Source organism: Neoarius graeffei, chromosome 28 (genome assembly GCF_027579695.1).
Source record: "Neoarius graeffei isolate fNeoGra1 chromosome 28, fNeoGra1.pri, whole genome shotgun sequence".
Taxonomy (NCBI): Eukaryota; Metazoa; Chordata; class Actinopteri; order Siluriformes; family Ariidae; genus Neoarius; species Neoarius graeffei.
Window position 1 is genome coordinate 33,281,214 of NC_083596.1, and position 20,000 is coordinate 33,301,213.

The following is a 20,000-nucleotide window of genomic DNA, read 5'->3' on the forward strand; positions in this document are numbered from 1 at the left end:
TTCTTGTTCTCTTTTCTCTCTTTCTTTCTCCCTTGCTCGCTCACTCATTCACAGCAGTGACACTGTCTGTATTCAGATTGAAATTCAAAATGTGGCCTTTAAACAAGGAAAACATTAGAAACAACTTCAAGGTAGAAATGGCAGCAGTGTCGGCATCGTGTGTGAATTTTTGGATCTGACAGTTCCTCAACCTCAGCTACATCACTCAAGTTCAAAATTGGCCTCAACTGTGTGCAGGATTTATTTATTTATTTAAATAAATTCCACTTGTGCAGTTATTTGTTTGTACCTGCCTGTGATATTTTCTAACAATTTTTAGTTATATTTTAAAAATATAAACAAACTAGTATCCTAATTGAAACCACCATGACCCTGACCAGGCAGTTACTAAGAAGCCTGTAAAATGCATCATGCAGCATTGTACTTGTTCTTGTACAGCAGTGTTTGTCCACACACCCATGCCCTGATGAAAGAAAAAAAAATCCTGCTGGCACAAGTTTTTATTTTGGGTTTTGTTGTTTCCTGTGGGATCCCTGTCTTGATGCAAAACATTAGTCTCAACTCATGCTCTGCGAGCCTTTTTGCCAAGCTTTTGAGAAAAAAAGAAAGAAAACATCCTATTCGTGCATGTTTGTACGTTGTTTTAATAAGGTATTTGTATACAGTTATAACCCTAGTGTATTGTTCCATTGTTTTGATAGTCATTCATAAGCATTTAGATGATTCTGATATTTCACAGACTGTAGAGAATGTACCTCTTTAAAAGAAGCAGACAGGGTTGACAATCAAAAGAAAATTGCAAAATTATGAGAAATTATCCTCATCTGCCTTCACGCCCCATTCCAAGTATGAATATTGCATTTAATGAATATATATATAATCCTAGAGAATGTTCTGGTTGTATTGATTTGTGTAAGATGATGAATGCTGCAGTGGATAATGACTGTAGTAAACAGTATTCTAATGCCTTGTTAGGTACAGGGATAGAAATATGTTTAAATGGCTAGCCAAAGGGGGAGAATGAATGAAAGAGAGACTGCATACAAATCAGAAAGGCAGGTGTTAAAAGCCTTAAGCACATTTAGGTTTGGTACCTGACACATTTAGCACACACAAGCTTCCTGTCATTGGTAACCATAGTGATTACTGCTTTACTGCTCTGGCTTCGATCCACATGGTGTTTGTGTGACTTTACCTCCTGTCAGGATCAGTATCCTTTGTAACCTGAATGCTCAATACTTAGTCAGATTTATCAGCATCCAAAGAGTATACTTGGAATCCTTTTCTGTATCTGTATATATTTTTTGTCTTTTTGAAAGATACATAATGGGATAATGTTACCATCTGTATTTGCATTAGATTTTTCCCCCTTGAATTAATTGTGTTTACAATGTAGTTTATTTTGTCAACTGGTTTGACTGTCTTTTCATGGATTTATGTTGTATGGATGTCTTACCTGCAGATCTCAACACCCAGAAAAACATAGAGGACTGTGTTCTACTGGACAGTGTAAGTGCCTGTGTGTGTGTGTGGGTGGTTGTGTGCATGTGATGGAATTATTATAGCAATTAGATTTAAAATTGCTGTGTGACTTTTTCGGTTTTGCAAACATTTCATGTTCTGCATTATCACATTTCTGCCAATAATATTAAATGGTAGTATGTTGTTTATTACATGGGGATACGGTTCCATAAAGCAAAAAATACCATGCATGGTGGAACTGGTATCTTGACCTAAAAAATGACACACGTCCCTTTGAACTATAAGGTGTACATATAAAGCATAAAACAAAAATAAAGGACTAGATTGTCAGGATTATTAAAGAGCAACTATGGATTTTTGTCTGCAAGACACAGAAGATGTATTTTTGCAATGCATGCTGTTACAGGTGTGTGTGTGTGTTTATTGTCTGTCATTTTATTGTTATCAGGTTTTTGAAGAACAGCTTGTCCTTTCTCTGGATGAAGAAGAGATTTCCAGCACACATATTTCAGGTACCCAATTATCTCTTCATCTGCATCCAGTCTACCATGACTGTATTGGTCATGAAAAACACACTAGGGTGGGGATCCTGTGCACTGTACCATTGAGGTATAGGGCTAAATTAAATTTGACCTCTGTCTTGTTCAAATGAGCTTTTCATATCCTGCAACAATTCTGTATAATAGGGAATAATATTCTGTATTCATGGAGTGACATCACCTGACTGGACCTACATATTAATTAGTCATAATTAGTTTATTAAATAGTTGTGTACCAGCAAGGCATGCAGAGACCTTTAGAGGGGCAGGTGCTCAAATTTAAAAAGGGGCACATGGATCAAGATGCTAGAACACCAACTACAGCATAAGTTGCCGAACTATTGCAGATAATATTCAAAGGGAAAATGGATTCTTTTAACAAACCGCATCATAATTTGGTTATGATTACACCTTAGAAGAGTTTGAAGTTTTTCAATGTATTATTGTAATTATTATTTAAACATTACTCAGTACCAGACTACTCTCAGTTTAAAAATTATAAATATTTAATATCTTGATAAATTAAAAAAATATTCTAAACAAAGGTATGCACACAATTAAAACTGTAAATTGCAATGTGAACTATGAAAGATACAATCTAGCTTTATTATGTTAACAAGCAAAACCTGTTTCATATGATAAAGCATGCTTATTTGTGTTTTAGGGCCCGTTTACACGAGGACGCTGTCGGGTAAAAACGACTAAATATTTTATCAGAAGTGCCTTTCGTTTACACGAGGACGGCGTTTCCGAGGCTGAAAAACGGATAAAATTGAAAACGCCTTCCAAAGTGGATAAGTTTAAAAACGGCCCCCGTTGCGTATCCGTCTAAACTACCCAATACGCGAAACTCCGCTCGGATCTGCTCACGTCGGGTACGCGTTTACGTCATACATGTGTCATATACTGTACATGCCAGCCCGGGAAGTAAGAAAGTAAGTAAAAAAGTAAGAGCATGTCTGATTACATCGATCTAACGGACCTTCAAGCTGCTCTGTGTTTTAATGCAGTAGATGTGTTTTCCTGCTCACTCACCCAGCTGGAGCTCCTCAGTTTGGTGTCGCCAAGTTACACACACGCGCGCGCCGCCTATTCAAGCCGCTCGTGAAACCATAAACCCGAGACTGAAAACAAAACTAACAGCCGAACGGGTTTATTTTGCTGAGATGGACACTGCCTTTTCTCTTCTTCACCGAAACAAGAGTGAGTGTTACTTAATAAAGGCAGATTAAAAGAGTTTCGGTTTGCTCCTGCTCCTCCCTCGAGCACTACAGTACCTCAGCCGGACCGGTGTTCTGTAAAGTTATCCTAGCAAGTTCTCATACAGACCGTTTTATTATTCAAAACAAGTTATTACAAATTATTTGACTCGGCCAAAGACTCGACCAATATGTACAAAACATAAAAATCGGCAAATGCGTGAAATTCTCACCGATTTTCTATCAGCCCAGCTGATCGGTGGGACAAAACTACTGTTGAATTTTCCTACCCTCCTGGATTTCGCGCATGCGTAGTAGGCTTGGTAGGATAACTTGACAGAACAGCGGCGCAGATGTGCAGATCAGACAAGACGGAAGACGTTGCGCATGCGTGCAGACATAGCGGAGACATTTATGCGTCACCGTATAGACGCAGATTTCCTCCTTGAAAACGGTCGTGTAGACGCGGAAAAAAGTGAGAACGAAAACGGACTTTTGCGTTTTTGTTTTATACTGTCCCCATGTAAAGTGGGCCTTAGTTTCTTGAAATTGCTATTTCTCTCAAATGCAAAAATATATGGACTAAAAAGCTGACTGGTACTGCAACATCATTCTGGAATGCATTTTATTACTAAACATATATTGTCCAAACTAGCAAAACAATTAGAAAACTAATTAGCCTAAGACACAACCTTCAGATTCAGACCTACTACAGGTATATTGCTGGCTGGCATAGGTGGAAAGTAACGAATTACATTACTCGCGTTACTGTACTTGAGTAGCTTTTTTGTGTACTTATACTTTTTCAAGTAATTTTTAAAGAGTGTACTTTTACTTAAGTATGTTTTCTTTTAAGTAGTGTACTTCGGTACATTTTACATCACAACCGTTACTGAGTAAAAAATAAATAAATAAAAAAAGGCTAAAACGGAGAAGGGGAAATGCGTTCTGGAAATGAATCATGGGAAGGACAGTTGTCGCGCGTGCGAGTCTCACACAGACGATGGCGGACATGCACCGGCGCTTTATGGGGGGGGGGCTCAAGCCCCTGGGCCACAGCCAATCAGGGGCCTTGTAATATTAATAAAATAATAAACTGTCGGAATCGTGGGCCTACATTAATGTACGGATAGAAATAAGGTTAGAAATAAATGAGCGCACAGTAGCCTGCTGTAAGAGACATGGCGGATGTGGTTCGCGAAACGAACACCCACAACTGTACCAGAATAAAATGTAACAAAATGTAACGTCGCGCACGAAAGTGCGCCAAAGACTGCAGGCTACAGAGACACAAATTTAGAGGCTTTGAAAGATGAAGCGTTCACATGTTAGCGGGGCGCATAAAAGGAAAAAAGAGAGAGATGCAGGTAATGATAGAATCGTTGCCTAAAGTCACAGACTTTTTTAAGGTAAGGATCACCAATCTGTTCAGAATATCAGCTACTTATCAGTTATCAGCCTACCAGCCATACCTGTCAACTTTGAGGTTTGAAAAAAAGGGATATTTCCCAGATTTTTAACTCAAAATAAGGGAAAATTTCGGAAAGTCATACCCTTCACCAAAAGTGGGTGTGTAGTTGAATGGGGGGCAATTTTCTATCTAGTATTTGTGATTTCCTGTACTCTGGTGCATGTTGGTGATAGCCAAGACCCAAACTCAATATGCTTATGGTTTATAGAGTGCATTTGTGAATAAACTATACATTTATTTTTATTTGCTTTCAGTGGTACCAGTTATTTCCCAAATTAAGGGCTAAAATACGTATCTTATGTTAAAATAAGAAAGGTCATTATATAACCAGTCAATAAATTAAATTCCATTGCAATTTATTATGGTTTTACCATAATCATGGCCTCGGAACACTAGATAGATAGATAGATAGAGAGATAAAGAGATAAAGAGATAAAGAGTAATATAAGATATTAAACCACGAGTGATTTAAAATGGGTAAGTTTCAGATAGAAGATAAAATAGACAATGAGTGGATAAAACAGTTAATACACCAATTAGTTTACACTGGGCTATTTATGAGGTCTTAGCCAGGACATACTTAATGTAAACATGTGTAGCTTACCTTTGATTATTTGGGAGGCTTTCGTTTTCCCCATGGAAAATTTCTTTGCGATGGAAGAGTCTGGGAACATTCCATCCACGCACTTGTTGAAATCATCAAAGAAAGAGAGGCTAATGTTTTTCTTAGCTATTAGCATCGCCATCTTCACCTCAGACCTAATCAGTGTTGCCAGATACTGCTGACGTTTTCCAGCCCAAAATATGTTCAAAACCCGCCAAAATGCACTTGAAACTGCCCAACTTGGGCGGCAAACCGCCCAATCTGGCAACACTGGACCTAATCACTTGTTCAGCCTCGCCTCCGGACGTAGTTATGCAATTACTGATGCCTGAGAGGGCGGGGACGTGAATTCATGGCCCGACTTCCTGCTGTAAACTCCTGTCAGAGGCACGTCATGAATTCTGGACCTACCGACTTTTTTATATTGTGAAAATACGGGACTTTTATATAATGTGAAAATACGGGATATTTTCGGGAAAATAAAAAAACGGGAAGACAGCGGGAAATAAGTCAAAATAAGGGATTTCCCGGGAAAAACGGGAGGGTTGACAGGTATGCTACCAGCAGCTAGGCTATGTGCAGCTAGGTTAGATATGCTATGATCTGTCCAACAGTAAAATAAATCAGTTGTGATTTGAATACGTATCGTGTGATTTGAGTTATAATCCTGTTAGTATAATAGCATATTTCGATGGGGATAATAAAATGTCTAAAACGGCATCTACTGAAGAAATTGATGAAAAGATTGTAGGCTATAATGTTCACAGTTCGGGCAGCAGACAGAGTAAGCACACTAAGGGGAATAGCAATACAAAGCTAGCGCAGATCCACATTTCTCGCTAGCTGTGTTGGGTGTGTTGTTAACCCGTGTGGATTTAAGTGAAATACTTGAAGTTCTGTAGTCAAGACGTTTTAAGGTAAGGACGCTTGATTATTAATGTTTGCCCGCCGTGGCTTGTTGTTGACGAAAGGTCCACATGATTTTGCCTTATGCAGCTACTGCTAGCGTCATGCTTTGAACTAGGTTAAGCTCATTTGCGCTAAAGGATGGGTTTATTGAAGGACTTTGATGTAGCTAGTTTCTTTTTAAAAAATCGTATGCTCAAAACAGTATGCCCGTGTTCATCATGTTTAACTTTTTTCTTGATGGAGTGCGTGAAATATTGTTGCAAGTGGTATTTCGATGCAGTCATGTCAAAAAGGCAGTTGAATGCACGGTCTTATTCAAGGAGAAGGAAGACTTGCATGATGCTTGAACATAGATCGGTAAAACAGACCCTAGTAGGACTTGGTTTCGTGTATTTCGGTCTGTAGAGTTATGAGTTTGGCCGCTTTCCATGGTGTTTACGTTTCATGTGGCCGCCGAGCCAAGTACCTTCATCATCATCATCATGTTCCCCTGTCAAAAGTTAAACTCTCTAGGGGTGCTTCTGCTGTAGCAGTTGCAGCAGTTGCTCAAAGTTTGATTTGTCCATCATCATACGTCTTATCTGTTGGGTGTCTATGCCCAGCAGATTTTCCCATTTCATCCATTTGTAACCATTTTTGTCAAACAGGAGCTGCTTTTGCACTTGGTTATTGCCCATCCAGCAAACGTGAGCAATATATTTTAGTTGTTGTACATAGCAGGATAGTTTTATATCCTGGGTTCCTGTCAGTTTCCGGAGGTCAGCATTGGGCATCTTGTAGCTCCAGTCTATATCTTCATTTGTAGTGTTCTTTTGGTCAGGGGCATTCTTTCGTTTATATCCACCTTTAATCATTTTCCTTAGGAAGCCGTGCCACACTACCTCAATTTTGTGAATTTCACTGGATGATAGTTGCCATGCCTGTGTGCTGTACAGGAGACGAGATCGAACGCATATCACTAGGAACTTTATACGGGTTTTTAGTAGTATTCGGTGGTCGGTTAGAACGTGTTTCAGTTCATTCCATTTCATGAATGCAGCACTTATCCTAGCATGCAGGAAGTGTGAGGATTCATCACAGTTGCTGACATTATAACCATGATATTTAAAGGTGCGGACGTTTTTAATATTAGTGCCGCCAAGGGAAATGATACTTGGTTTACATTTGATATCCTCATTGACGTTAAAAGCCATTGTTTCTGTTTTGACATATATTTGTAAACCAAAGTGGGTATAGGTCTTATCATACAACTGAAGAATATTCTGAAGCTCCTCGATGGATCCAGCGAGTATGGCCTGATCATCTGCGTATAGAATCTCTGTTATGCAACCCTCTCCTGATGCTCGTGCTTTCGTACGCATTTCTCTTGTGGATACCTCATTTGGAATGCAATATCTGAACTTGAAGCCTGTATCTGGGTACAGTTTTGATATCTCATGCTGTGCAATCCTGACAACAAAGTCCATATAGATATTAAAAACTGATGGCGATTCTAGGGCACCTTGTCTTGCAGTGAATGTTTGTTTTCATGCCGCCGAGCTATTTTTATGTATTTTATTTTTTAAAAGGACTTGTCTGTAGGTGTGTGTGTTTTATGTTTACAACACATAGGTCTACATTAGCGCACGCGCGCTTGTGTGGTTATCTCTGGCCACGCCCCTGCGTGAAAGTTACGCAGTATCACTGTCCTGTCCGTGGTAATAATCAGAACCGGCTCTGTAATGATAATGCGTGCGTTCTTCTCTCCCTCTGTGGTCGGATGTGTTGAGCGATGTGAGCATGGGCCTTGCGCAGCTACGCTGAGCCAAACGTAACCTATCGTAGGCTTCTAGGCTAATTACGCGCTTACACTGTAAATGCTTGACACGTATTGCAAATAAAATGAGTGTTTTCCTGGCCAACAGTAAGGGTAGGGTTGACAGGTAGCCTATGAGGGGCCTAGCCCCTGGGCCACGGGTGTTGATAAAGCGCCCCTGCGGACATGGAGACCGAGGAACCTGTGGTGGACGACCCTGCAGAAAACCCAATTTCTTCCAGTAATGAAGTGCACCCTTGGCCCTACATACGTGATCACTTCAGCTTTGTAGAGAAAAGGGGTGACAGTTTCATTATGCAATGCAGATTATGTGTGCCCAAGAAGACAACCATTGCGGCATACAAAAATTCGACGTCTAATCTGCGCAAGCATGTTGAGGTAAGTATTGTCATTGGCATCATAATCACGGGCTCAGATAGAGGGTGGGACGGGTGGGATTCGTCCCACTCAGATTTAAATTCACCTCGTTCGGTCCCCCCCACTTATAGGGAGGAAAAAACGTCTATGCTGTCTTTCTTTGCATAAGGCAAACCTCACGGAAAAATCAAAAGACTAATTACCATTCAGTTTATTGAGGTGCACAGCAGTGTATACATAGTTGCAACAACTCACATAAAACAAAACAAAGACTGATATTCGGTTGGTTGAGCTGCGCAGACTGCACAGGTTGCGAGCTCGAGCTTGGTTGCTATGGTTACCCACAACAAGTTTGACAGGCATATCGGGGTTGGGGTTGGTTTGCTGGCAGCTTTGTCCCCCCAGTTTTTTGTCCCCCCCAGTTTTTGTCCCCCCCCCAGTTCAAAAAACGTATCTGCGCCCCTGATCATAATGTTTCCTTTCCATAGTAAAACCGACAATAGGCTGGTTATATTCCAAAAATAGTGGATGGCATTGCTAATGTTGAAGTAGCAACCTGTTGGTACTGTAACATAATGGTAACTAGTCTGTTATTCGGTTGGCTAATCATGCAAGCAAGTTAGCTCGCCAACCTGATGTGATCAGTCCTCCTACCATTCTACATCCAACAGGCCAGAAAGGAATACTAAGCAAAACAAATAATGTTTGAATTGAATTGTTCAATAACACACAGTGCACACAGGCAAGCTACGAGATTTCGGTGCAACATTTCACTTTCATATTTTGTGTACAATGCTTTGTGTGGGGTCAGGGCGATGTAAACGACATGACTGTGTGTATTGACCTTTTTTGTTTGTCTCAGTTTTAATGCAGCATTATCTTAAGCATTCAATTTGATACACTTCCTTTAAATAAAACATCTGGGTTGAGATGTACATATCCTTGTTTCCTCTTCTTTTTCATTTTTGCACAACACAATGGAGGCAGAAAACACCCATTGTTAAAAGTAACGTTTTACTTTTACTCAAAGTACATTTTAAATGATCTACTTTTTACTTTTACTTGAGTAGATTTTTTTGTCTGGTAACTTTACTTGTACTTAAGTAAAATTTCATCAGAGTAACAGTACTTGTACTTGAGTATAATATTTTAGTACTCTTTCCACCTCTGCTGGCTGGCAACTATTCAACTCCATAATTTCCTGGTGAAGTGTAATACTTCAGGACTAAATGTGACGACAAGCATACAGGTGAGAGATGACCCGACTGCTTTGAAATACAAACTTGCCATCTCTTTGTCGTGGAGCAGCTGTCTCTGAAGTGCACAAATATAATAATAGTTAAGATTTTAATTTAAACTGGCAATTATGGAGAACAAGTAATTACTTACCTTCTTATGTGCCAGTGTCACTGACTGCTGCTTCTTAAAATTCACGGGCATACATTAGGTAATGTTTATGCACTAAATTTCTATTGGCTAATGAGCCCTTCATTCAAAGAGGGAGGGGGCTGCACAAACAGATAATGTAACAAACCCAAAGTCACTGGCAACCAGGGCTTTGAACCAGAATTTTTTTTCCTATTGGTTCATTCCGAACAGAAACGGAATTTTAACGTTCCCGGTTTTGGGTTCCACCATTAAATAGATGTTCCCGAACCGGTTAGAACAAAAAAATTTCGTTCCCGGAACGGTTAATTACGTTCCCTGTCAGCTGTTTAACAAATGGCTATAAAATTATGTCTCTGTCTCATCCAGCTTAAGCCAAATGTAGGCTAATTCTATTACAACCTTCATTAAATAAGACAAGAAATAATTCAAAACAATTATTTCAAATGTTGGCGATTTGGATTTTCAGTATGTCTTCCCATCTACACAAACAGAAAAAGTGCCAAAAATGAAAGAGAATTCGTTTAGTGTGTTACCAAAGGCTAGTCAGGCCTTATGCATTGATAGGCTAACAGAGGTTAATGTCATTTAATGTTCGCGAGCCTCTCATTAACGTGGACAAATATATTGATATCGTGTTTGAAATTGACATTTTTGAATAACGATAGACTGCAATATTTACCTCTTATTTAAGATGTGGAGACGTGATAGTAGTCCACCCTCCCGCTCTCTCCATTCAGTCAGCGAACATCACACAGGAAGTGAACCCCAGCGGGTCATAGAAACTTGCGCAGGAGAATGACTTTTTTATTTGTAGGCTACGGAAACTTTGAGGAACGAAATAAAAACCGGTATTAACCGTTACCATTATTTTTAATAAGCGTTTCTGTTCCGGAACATAAAAAATAATAAAGTTTCTGGTTTCGTTTCTGTTCCATGTGAAATAGAAAAAGTTCCCGGTTTTCGTTCCTTGAACCGGTTCAAAGCCCTGCTGGCAACTACAGCTTATGGATGGCAGCTAAACAGGCATTTTTACTGATTGTTAAAATTATTTTTCATAAGTGCCATGGCCAGGGAAAAAAACAAACAAACCCTGACTTGCCAAAAAGGGCACCATGGTCATCGAGGAGAAAAGGGGCAGATGCTTGAGGTGGTGTAATAATTTGATGTGCCATTTATTACAATAGTATGGGGTTTGGGGCAAAATCCAATTATTCAATGCTAATTTTTAATTATTTTAATTATGGAAGTATTATGAAAATAAGGCATCTTAATTGAGAAAATCAAAACAGTCACTTTTCTTGCTGGCTATCTAGTGTTCTGCAGGCGACTCTGCAGATGATAACACTGGGGTTGTTTGGCATCCTCCACACACGTTATACAACCCCAGTTCCAGAAGAGGTTTGGAAGCTGTGGAAAATGCATATAAAAATGAAAGCAGTGATTTCTAAATTTACTTTGACTTGTATTTCATTGCAAGACAGTATGAACCCAAGATAGTTCATGTTTTGTCTGGTCAACTTCAATTCATTTGTTATACATCCATTCCTGTGTTTCAGGCCTGCAACACATTCCAAAAAAGTTAAAATGGGGCCAATATAGGGCTAATAATGAGGTAAAACAATTAAATAATAATGTGATTTGAAACCGGTGATGTCCACAGGTCATGATTTGGTATAAAATCATCTCATCTCATTATCTCCACTTTATCCTGTCCTGCAGGGTCGCAGGCAAGCTGGAGCCTATCCCAGCTGACTACGGGCGAGAGGCGGGGTACACCCTGGACAAGTCGCCAGGTCATCACAGGGCTGACACATAGACACAGACAACCATTCACACTCACATTCACACCTACGGTCAATTTAGAGCCACCAGTTAACCTAACCTGCATGTCTTTGGACTGTGGGGGAAACCGGAGCACCCGGAGGAAACCCACGCGGATGCGGGGAGAACATGCAAACTCCACACAGAAAGGCCCTCGCCGGCCACGGGGCTCGAACCCGGACCTTCTTGCTGTGAGGTGACGGCGCTAACCACTACACCACCGTGCCGCCCTAAAAAAATCATGATTTGGTATCAAATCAGTATCCAGGAAAGACCTGGTCTTTGAGGAGCAAAGATGGGCCAAGGATCTCCATTTTGTCAACAAATGCATGAGAAAATTATTGGAATGTTCCTCAAAGAAAGGTAAAAAGGGATATGGATATTTCACCCTGTATGGTGCATAATATTGTTAAATGATTCAAGGAATCTTTAATCCCTCAGATGACACTACAGCAAGAACTGTGATTTCATTTATAGCTAATATAACCACATGGGCTCATTGTCCTTTGTCAAGCGCTACAATACAGAGTTACATCCACAAGTGCCAATTAAAACTTTACTGTGCAAAAAAGCATGCTTTATCTTAACTGTGTCCATAAGTTCCGTCAACTTCTCTGGGCTCAGAGAATGGACCATCACACAGTGGAAATGTGTTTTGGGCAAATGAATCAGTATACAGTACCAGGCCTTTTTTGGAAGAAATTGACACCATGTGGTTCAGACCAAAGATGAAAAGGACCATCTAGACTGTTACCAGCAACAAGTCCAAAAACCAGGGTCTGTCATGGTACGAGGTTGTGTCAGTGCCCTTGGGCAAAGGTAACTTACACTTCTGTGATGGCAGCATGAATGCAGAAAAGTACATTGAGGTTTTGGAGCAACATATGTGGCTTTCAAGATGACATCTTTTCCAGGGGTATTTCAGTAAAATGTAAAAGTAAATTCTGCATACATTACAAAAGTATAGCTGTCTGTCTGAAGAGGGTGTCTGTCCCCAATAGAAAATGTGTGGTGAATTTTGAAACGAAAACCAACGACGACCTTGCACACCTTTTTGTAGGAAGAATGGGACAAAATAATATCTGAAATGCTTCATCACTTGGTGTCTTCAGTTCCAAAACATATTTTAAGTGTTGTGAGAAGGAATGACATTACAAAGTGGTAAATGCTTTACAGCAGACCTGGGCATTTTCGGGCTCGCGGGCCGCATCCGGCCCTTTGGTTCATTCTGACCAGCCCGCGTAAGGTTAATTAGAAATTACAAAATAAACGGATTTTCTGATTTTACCTCATGCATGGACTGAATGTGCATTGCTTTTATTTTGAAGTTGTGTTCAACAAAAACGGAATGCGCGCGACATGAACATGACATGAAATCCCATGAAACCTAATCCCGCGATAACTACTTCCGTAATTTGTCCAGACCAACCACAAACTTGTACGTCATCCTTCAAACGGTCCAGCCAATCACATAGTGTGACGTCACCAGCAGGTGCCGGAGCCCGAGCCAATCTGTAGATCTGATACCTACACCGAATGGACTGATGATCATCTGTCAGCTGTGCTTCGCATCTCCACCTCAGACATTCAACCTGACTTTGATGCACTTGTTAAAGATCAACAGAGACTAGATTTCTCTCACTGAACAAATAAACACCAAATGAGGTGATTAGACTACAAATGTGGGCATCATTATTATAATATGATGTATCTTGTTTGATATTTGGAGTAGAAAGACAATATTGTGATGTCTTTATTGTGTTTTGGGGTGAATGTGACTGAAAAAAAATGGTACAAACGTTCACATTTTGTTAACCATTGTTTTGGGAAATTTGATTGAATAAATTACATTTTTTGTAAGGCAACCTCATTTTTTCCATACTCTTACAAGTCTTAGCAGCTTGTAAAAACAATGATATTTATTGCTTTATATAAAGAAATACAGTTAATATTATGCAGAATTTAGTTCAGCCTTATGGTCCGGCCCTCCACAAAATTTTCTGTTTCTCATGTGGCCCTATGGAAAAAATAATTGCCCACCCCTGCTTTACAGTCTCAACTTTAAAAAAAAAAAAAAAAAAAATTGTTGTAATAATCAAATTTGAAATACAATCCCGATTCCAAAAAAGTTGGGACAAAGTACAAATTGTAAATAAAAATGGAATGCAATTATGTGGAAGTTTAAAAATTCCATATTTTATTCAGAATAGAACATAGATGACATATCAAATGTTTAAACTGAGAAAATGCATCATTTAAAGAGAAAAATTAGGTGATTTTAAATGTCATGACAACAACACATCTTAAAGTTGGGACAAGGCCATGTTTACCACTGTGAGACATCCCCTTTTCTCTTTACAACAGTCTGTAAATGTCTGGGGACTGAGGAGACAAGTTGCTCAAGTTTAGGGATAGGAATGTTAACCCATTCTTGTCGAATGTAGGATTCTAGTTGCTCAACTGTCTTAGGTCTTTTTTGTCGTATCTTCCGTTTTATGATGCGTCAAATGTTTTCTATGGGTGAAAGATCTGGACTGCAGCCTGGCCAGTTCAGTACCCAGACCCTTCTTCTATGCAGCCATGATACTGTAATTGATGCAGTCCATTTTAAATGAGCCTTGGCCCAGAGAAGACGTCTGCGCTTCTGGATCATGTTTAGATACGGCTTCTTCTTTGAACTATAGAGTTTTAGCTGGCAACGGCGGATGGCATGGTGAATTGTGTTCACAGATAATGTTTTCTGGAAATATTCCTGAGCCCATTTTGTGATTTCTAATACAGAAGCATGCCTGTATGTGATGCAGTGCCGTCTAAGGGCCTGAAGATCACGGGCACCCAGTATGGTTTTCCGGCCTTGACCCTTATGCACAGAGATTCTTCCAGATTCTCTGAATCTTTTGATGATGATATGCACTGTAGATGATGATATGTTCAAACTCTTTGCAATTTTACACTGTCGAACTCCTTTCTGATACTGCTCCACTATTTGTCAGCGCAGAATTAGGGGGATTGGTGATCCTCTTCCCATCTTTACTTCTGAGAGCCGCTGCCACTCCAAGATGCTCTTTTTATACCCAGTCATGTTAATGACCTATTGCTAATTGACCTAATGAGTTGCAATTTGGTCCTCCAGCTGTTCCTTTTTTGTACCTTTAACTTTTCCAGCCTCTTATTGCCCCTGTCCCAACTTTTTTGAGATGTGTTGCTGTCATGAAATTTCAAATGAGCCAATATTTGGCATGAAATTTCAAAATGTCTCACTTTCGACATTTGATATGTTGTCTATGTTCTATTGTGAATACAATATCAGTTTTTGAGATTTGTAAATTATTGCATTCTGTTTTTTATTTACAATTTGTACTTTTGTCCCAACTTTTTTTGGAATCGGGGTTGAGGATCACCAATCCCCCTAATTCTGTGCCGACAAATAGTGGAGCAATATCAGAAAGGAGTTCGACAGTGTAAAATTGCAAAGAGGTTGAACATATCATCTACAGTGCATAATATCAAAAGATTCAGAGAATCTGGAAGAATCTCTGTGCGTAAGGGTCAAGGCCGGAAAACCATACTGGGTGCCTGTGATCTTCAGGCCCTTAGACGGCACTGCATCACATACAGGCATGCTTCTGTATTGGAAATCACAAAATGGGCTCAGGAATATTTCCAGAGAACATTATCTGTGAACACAATTCACCATGCCATCCGCCGTTGCCAGCTAAAACTCTATAGTTCAAAGAAGAAGCTGTATCTAAACATGATCCAGAAGCGCAGACGTCTTCTCTGGGCCAAGGCTCATTTAAAATGGACTGTGGCAAAGTTGAAAACTGTTCTGTGGTCAGACGAATCAAAATTTGAAGTTCTTTATGGAAATCAGGGACGCCGTGTCATTCGGACTAAAGAGGAGAAGGACGACCCAAGTTATCAGCGCTCAGTTCAGAAGCCTGCATCTCTGATGTTATGGGGTTGCATTAGTGCATGTGGCATGGGCAGCTTACACATCTGGAAAGACACCATCAATGCTGAAAGGTATATCCAGGTTCTAGAGCAACATATGCTCCCATCCAGACGACGTCTCTTTCAGGGAAGACCTTGCATTTTCCAACATGACAATGCCAAACCACATACTGCATCAATTACAGCATCATGGCTGCATAGAAGAAGGGTCCAAGTACTGAACTGGCCAGCCTGCAGTCCAGATCTTTCACCCATAGAAAACATTTGGCGCATCATAAAACGGAAGATACGACAAAAAAGACCTAAGACAGTTGAGCAACTAGAATCCTACATTAGACAAGAATGGGTTAACATTCCTACCCCTAAACTTGAGCAACTTGTCTCCTCAGTCCCCAGATGTTTACAGACTGTTGTAAAGAGAAAAGGGGATGTCTCACAGTGGTAAACATGGCCTTGTCCCAACTTTTTTGAGATGTGGTGTTGTCATGAAATTTAAAATCACCTAATTTTTCTCTTTAAATGATGCATTTTCTCAGTTTAAACATTTGATATGTCATCTATGTTCTATTCTGAATAAAATATGGAATTTTGAAACTTCCACATCATTGCATTCTATTTTTATTTACAATTTGTACTTTGTCCCAACTTTTTTGCAATCGGGGTTGTAGTTTTAAGCATTAACAATAAATCTGAGATAGTAATTTTTACGATTAAAGTGATTTGTATCGGTAGCGGTCTGAGTGAATGACCTTGACGTCCGTAACATCACAACAGGAAGTCTGTTGGTCTTGTCGCCACTTCCGCTATACTAAAACACAGAGCTGACTGCAACTCCGATCCTCCATTTTGAGCTAATTTATCACCATGCCATGTAGATGTGTTGCTAGTCGGTGCAGCAACATGACAGAAGGTGGATTTACATTGCATTCATGGCCCAAGAGTGTTCAAACTGAAAAGATTTGGACGCATTTTGTGAGAAGTTCACGGACACATTGGGCAGCTATGAAGTGGTTTATCCTCTGCTCTGCACATTTTACTGAAGACTCGTACAAAACCTCTGATCTGCTGAGGAGCATTGGCTATAAGCCTGTATTGAAAAGGTGCAGTATCAACAATTAAAGAAAAAGAAAACTACAAGAAAAGGAAACTTTATTTTATTTTTTTATTTTTTAAAAAGGAAAGTGAGTTCAGTTGCACCAGTCCTCCTGGAGTGAGCCAAGGGTTGTTGCTAAAACCCGGGATGGAACGGGATGGGACATATCACTTGGCCAGTGACCTCCTTGCAGTTGTTGCTGAAACAGGTGACATTGAGTTCCGTCCCGGGATTTAGTAATTGCCTGAGCCCAGCAGTAATGGCGGAATACACAGTATGAAGAAAGGTGACTGCGTGGAGCAGCCTAAACTGGATATTGCTGCCATCTCGCCCTTACATGGAAGAAGTGAATGAACAGAGAACTGAACGAACAACTGAAAGTCAGATTGTTTCAGAAACAATTGGCCTTCAAGAAGCGAGAACACAGACGGGTAAGCTCTGACTCTCATTTGGATAAAAAAAACACCACCACGTTGTTTACCTGCATTTAGATTAATACATGTAACTTGTATTGTGTGTTTAAGTTGCTTCAGAATGTGATTGTCTCAGTTCATCTGATTATTTAATTAGCCTTTTATGTTTTATCAGTGAAAATGCATGCATGTACATGTATGTTGCATAAGTTATAACACCTATCCTGTTTTAATGAGAGTCAACCCACAATCAATGAAGTCAAATCAGTCTTAGTTGAGCAAGTTGGGAATGGTATTTCTTACTTTCACCATCAATGTTTATTTATATGACTTTGGTCTATAGCTGTCAAAGGCCTCGGCCTTAAAACCGGTTCCTGCTGTGACGTCACGCGCTCAGGGCTGGCTGGCTCAGCGGGACAACTCGAATGTCAACTTTGCAGTCGATTTTTAACTCTCAAAAATATATATATATTTTTATTACCATTTATGCAGCATACAAGAGTCAAGGATGGAGATACTATCCACTCAGAAATGTATTTAAAAATAAAGGCTCTGCATATCTCCTTTAACAACACTCTCTAAACCATTGGGAACTGAGGAGACCGGTTGCTATAGTTTTGAAAGTGAAACATTGTCCCATTCTTGCCTGATATACACTTTTAGTTGCTCAATAGTTCAAGGTCTCCTTTGTCTTATTTTGTGCTTTGTAATGCTAAACGTTTTCAATTGGAGACAGGTCTGGACTGCAGGCAAGTCAGTTTAGCACCTGGACTCTTACTATGGAGCCATGTGGTTGTAATGCGTGCAGAATGTGGTTTGGCATTGTCCTGTTGAAATAAACAAGGCCTTCCTTGAAAAGGTTGTTCAGTGTGCTTCTGGATGTTGTTTACATATGATTTTAACTTGCATTATGGATGCAGTGATGACTTATGTTCACAAATGATGGTTTTCAGAAGTGTTCCCGAGCCCATACAGTGATTTTCCATACAAAATCATGTCTGTGTTTAATGCAGTGTTGCCTGAGGGACTGAAGATCATGGGCATCCAATGTTGGGTTTTCAGCCTTGACCCTTGTGTACAGAGATTTCTCTGGATTCTCTGAATCTTTTAATGATGATTAAAAGTGTAGATGAAGTGATCCCCAAATTCATTGCAACTTTACATTGAGGAATGTTATTCTAAAATTGGTACACGATTTGTCTGTGCAGAGTGGTGAACCCACTCTGCAAATCGTTACATTCTCTTTTTATTTTCCCAATTTTTTTTGGAAAAGTGGTTATAGTATATTCTGATGTTAAACATTGTTCATTTAATGTAATTTGTGAGTAAGAATTAAATTCTTGTAAATTTTCAAGCTGCAAACATCAAATTTATGGTAACTGAATATCTGCCCCAAATATTGATTATCAGTGCCCTTGGTTACTAATACACTGCAACCCCACTATGAAGAACTCTTTTACTACGAACTTTTGCATATAACGATCTAAATTTGTGTTCCCTGCCTTTAGTGGCAATGAGTCAAAAAAATCACTGTGTCACATCCATGTGCGTTGGTGCTCAGAGCGTGCATCACAGATTACAATGCACGTGCAGTGCCATTGGGACTAATTTACTATGCATCTGTTCTGAATTAGAGTGCAATCACAGCCACTGCTTATAAGGACTCTCTAAACACACAAAGTATATGCGCTGTACCTAGTGTCCCACATTTACCAAGACTTGTATCTGTATTGCCTTTCTGCTTTTGATTTTGTTTTGTGTATTTGGACTCTGTCTCTGCAATTCTATTTGTGCCTCGCTTGACCATTGCCTGTATCATGACCCTGCCTTTGTCTTATGTCTTTGAAATGTTTGCCTGTTTGTAAATAAACACTTTTCCTGCAATTACATCAGTCATTCGCCTGCTTACATGACACACTGAGCCATGCATGCCTTTTCCCACCAGAGACAACAATGACAAACAATAAGGTGGGGTTTACATTAGACCGTATCAGCGGATCATCAGATTAACGTTTTTAAAACGATTCGCGTGCACACAGCAACGCCAATACACGGATACGCTAATCACATGACTAATTAGATGGCACGTACTGTAAGTTGAAATGTGTAGTGCGGCTCAGTACTTCCTCCTCAGCGGCTCGGCTCCGCACAGGCATCCTGCGCTCCAAATCACTCCGCCCTGAACAGCAAGTGCCCTCTGGAGGGTGCGCACTCCGGCCCTGCGCAGCTCACAGAGCGCGTGAGTGAAGCGCACGAGCAGTGATTCGGGACTGAGCCGCTGTGTGTGTGATCCCAGTGCATATCGGGCATGCGCAAGTCACTCACCACTTGCAAGTGGAAGGATGGCAAGCCTAAAGACAATCATAACTACACAATGGGCAGTATTTGCATCTTACCCTGAACAACATTAAGAATGGCAAAGCATTGTATTCATACTTTTATACTCTTTAATGAAGTGAAGTCCGCACTGTTTTTCAGCAGTCGCGTCACATGACCAACGTGGCATGACCAACGCCAGCGAATCAGGAAGGTGGATGTCACAGTGACGTTGTCCAATGACGACGTCAGCTAGAGCTCAGCACAGCGTATCCTCGTTCCTCAATGTTTACACAGCACCGGATCAGATACGAACTGGGTTGAATACGTGGGCCCTGGCGGATTCAAGTTGTCCCGCCTGTGGAGTCGTTTCCCGGCGTTTTAATGTGAACGGACAGTGCATCCGCGATGAAAACGAGACAGATACGGTCTAATGTAAACACCACCTAAGTAACCAGTTCCACAGTTAACAATACATGTTCACACCATAAAACAAAGGCTTAATGAGCCTAGTTTAGGTGTTGATCACAAACAATTATTGAGAATGGTGATCAAAGGATCGATAAAAGGACAAAATACTGCTGATCCCGCTAAACTTAACACCTAGTTAGAGTGTACCAGCGGCATTTTTATACCC

At 40.2% G+C, this 20,000-nt stretch overlaps 1 protein-coding gene across 4 annotated transcripts in view; it reads left to right on the top strand.

Annotated features, from left to right (window-relative positions):
* Positions 1-20,000, top strand: part of arhgef28a (Rho guanine nucleotide exchange factor (GEF) 28a) — a 269,023-nt gene that overhangs the window by 142,916 nt on the left and 106,107 nt on the right. For all 4 annotated transcript variants that reach the window (XM_060913034.1, XM_060913035.1, XM_060913039.1 and 1 more), the window contains exons 8-9: positions 1,463-1,509; positions 1,931-1,994. In XM_060913034.1, the coding sequence (XP_060769017.1) occupies positions 1,463-1,509; positions 1,931-1,994 (111 nt within the window). The remainder of the gene's footprint in view (positions 1-1,462; positions 1,510-1,930; positions 1,995-20,000) is intronic.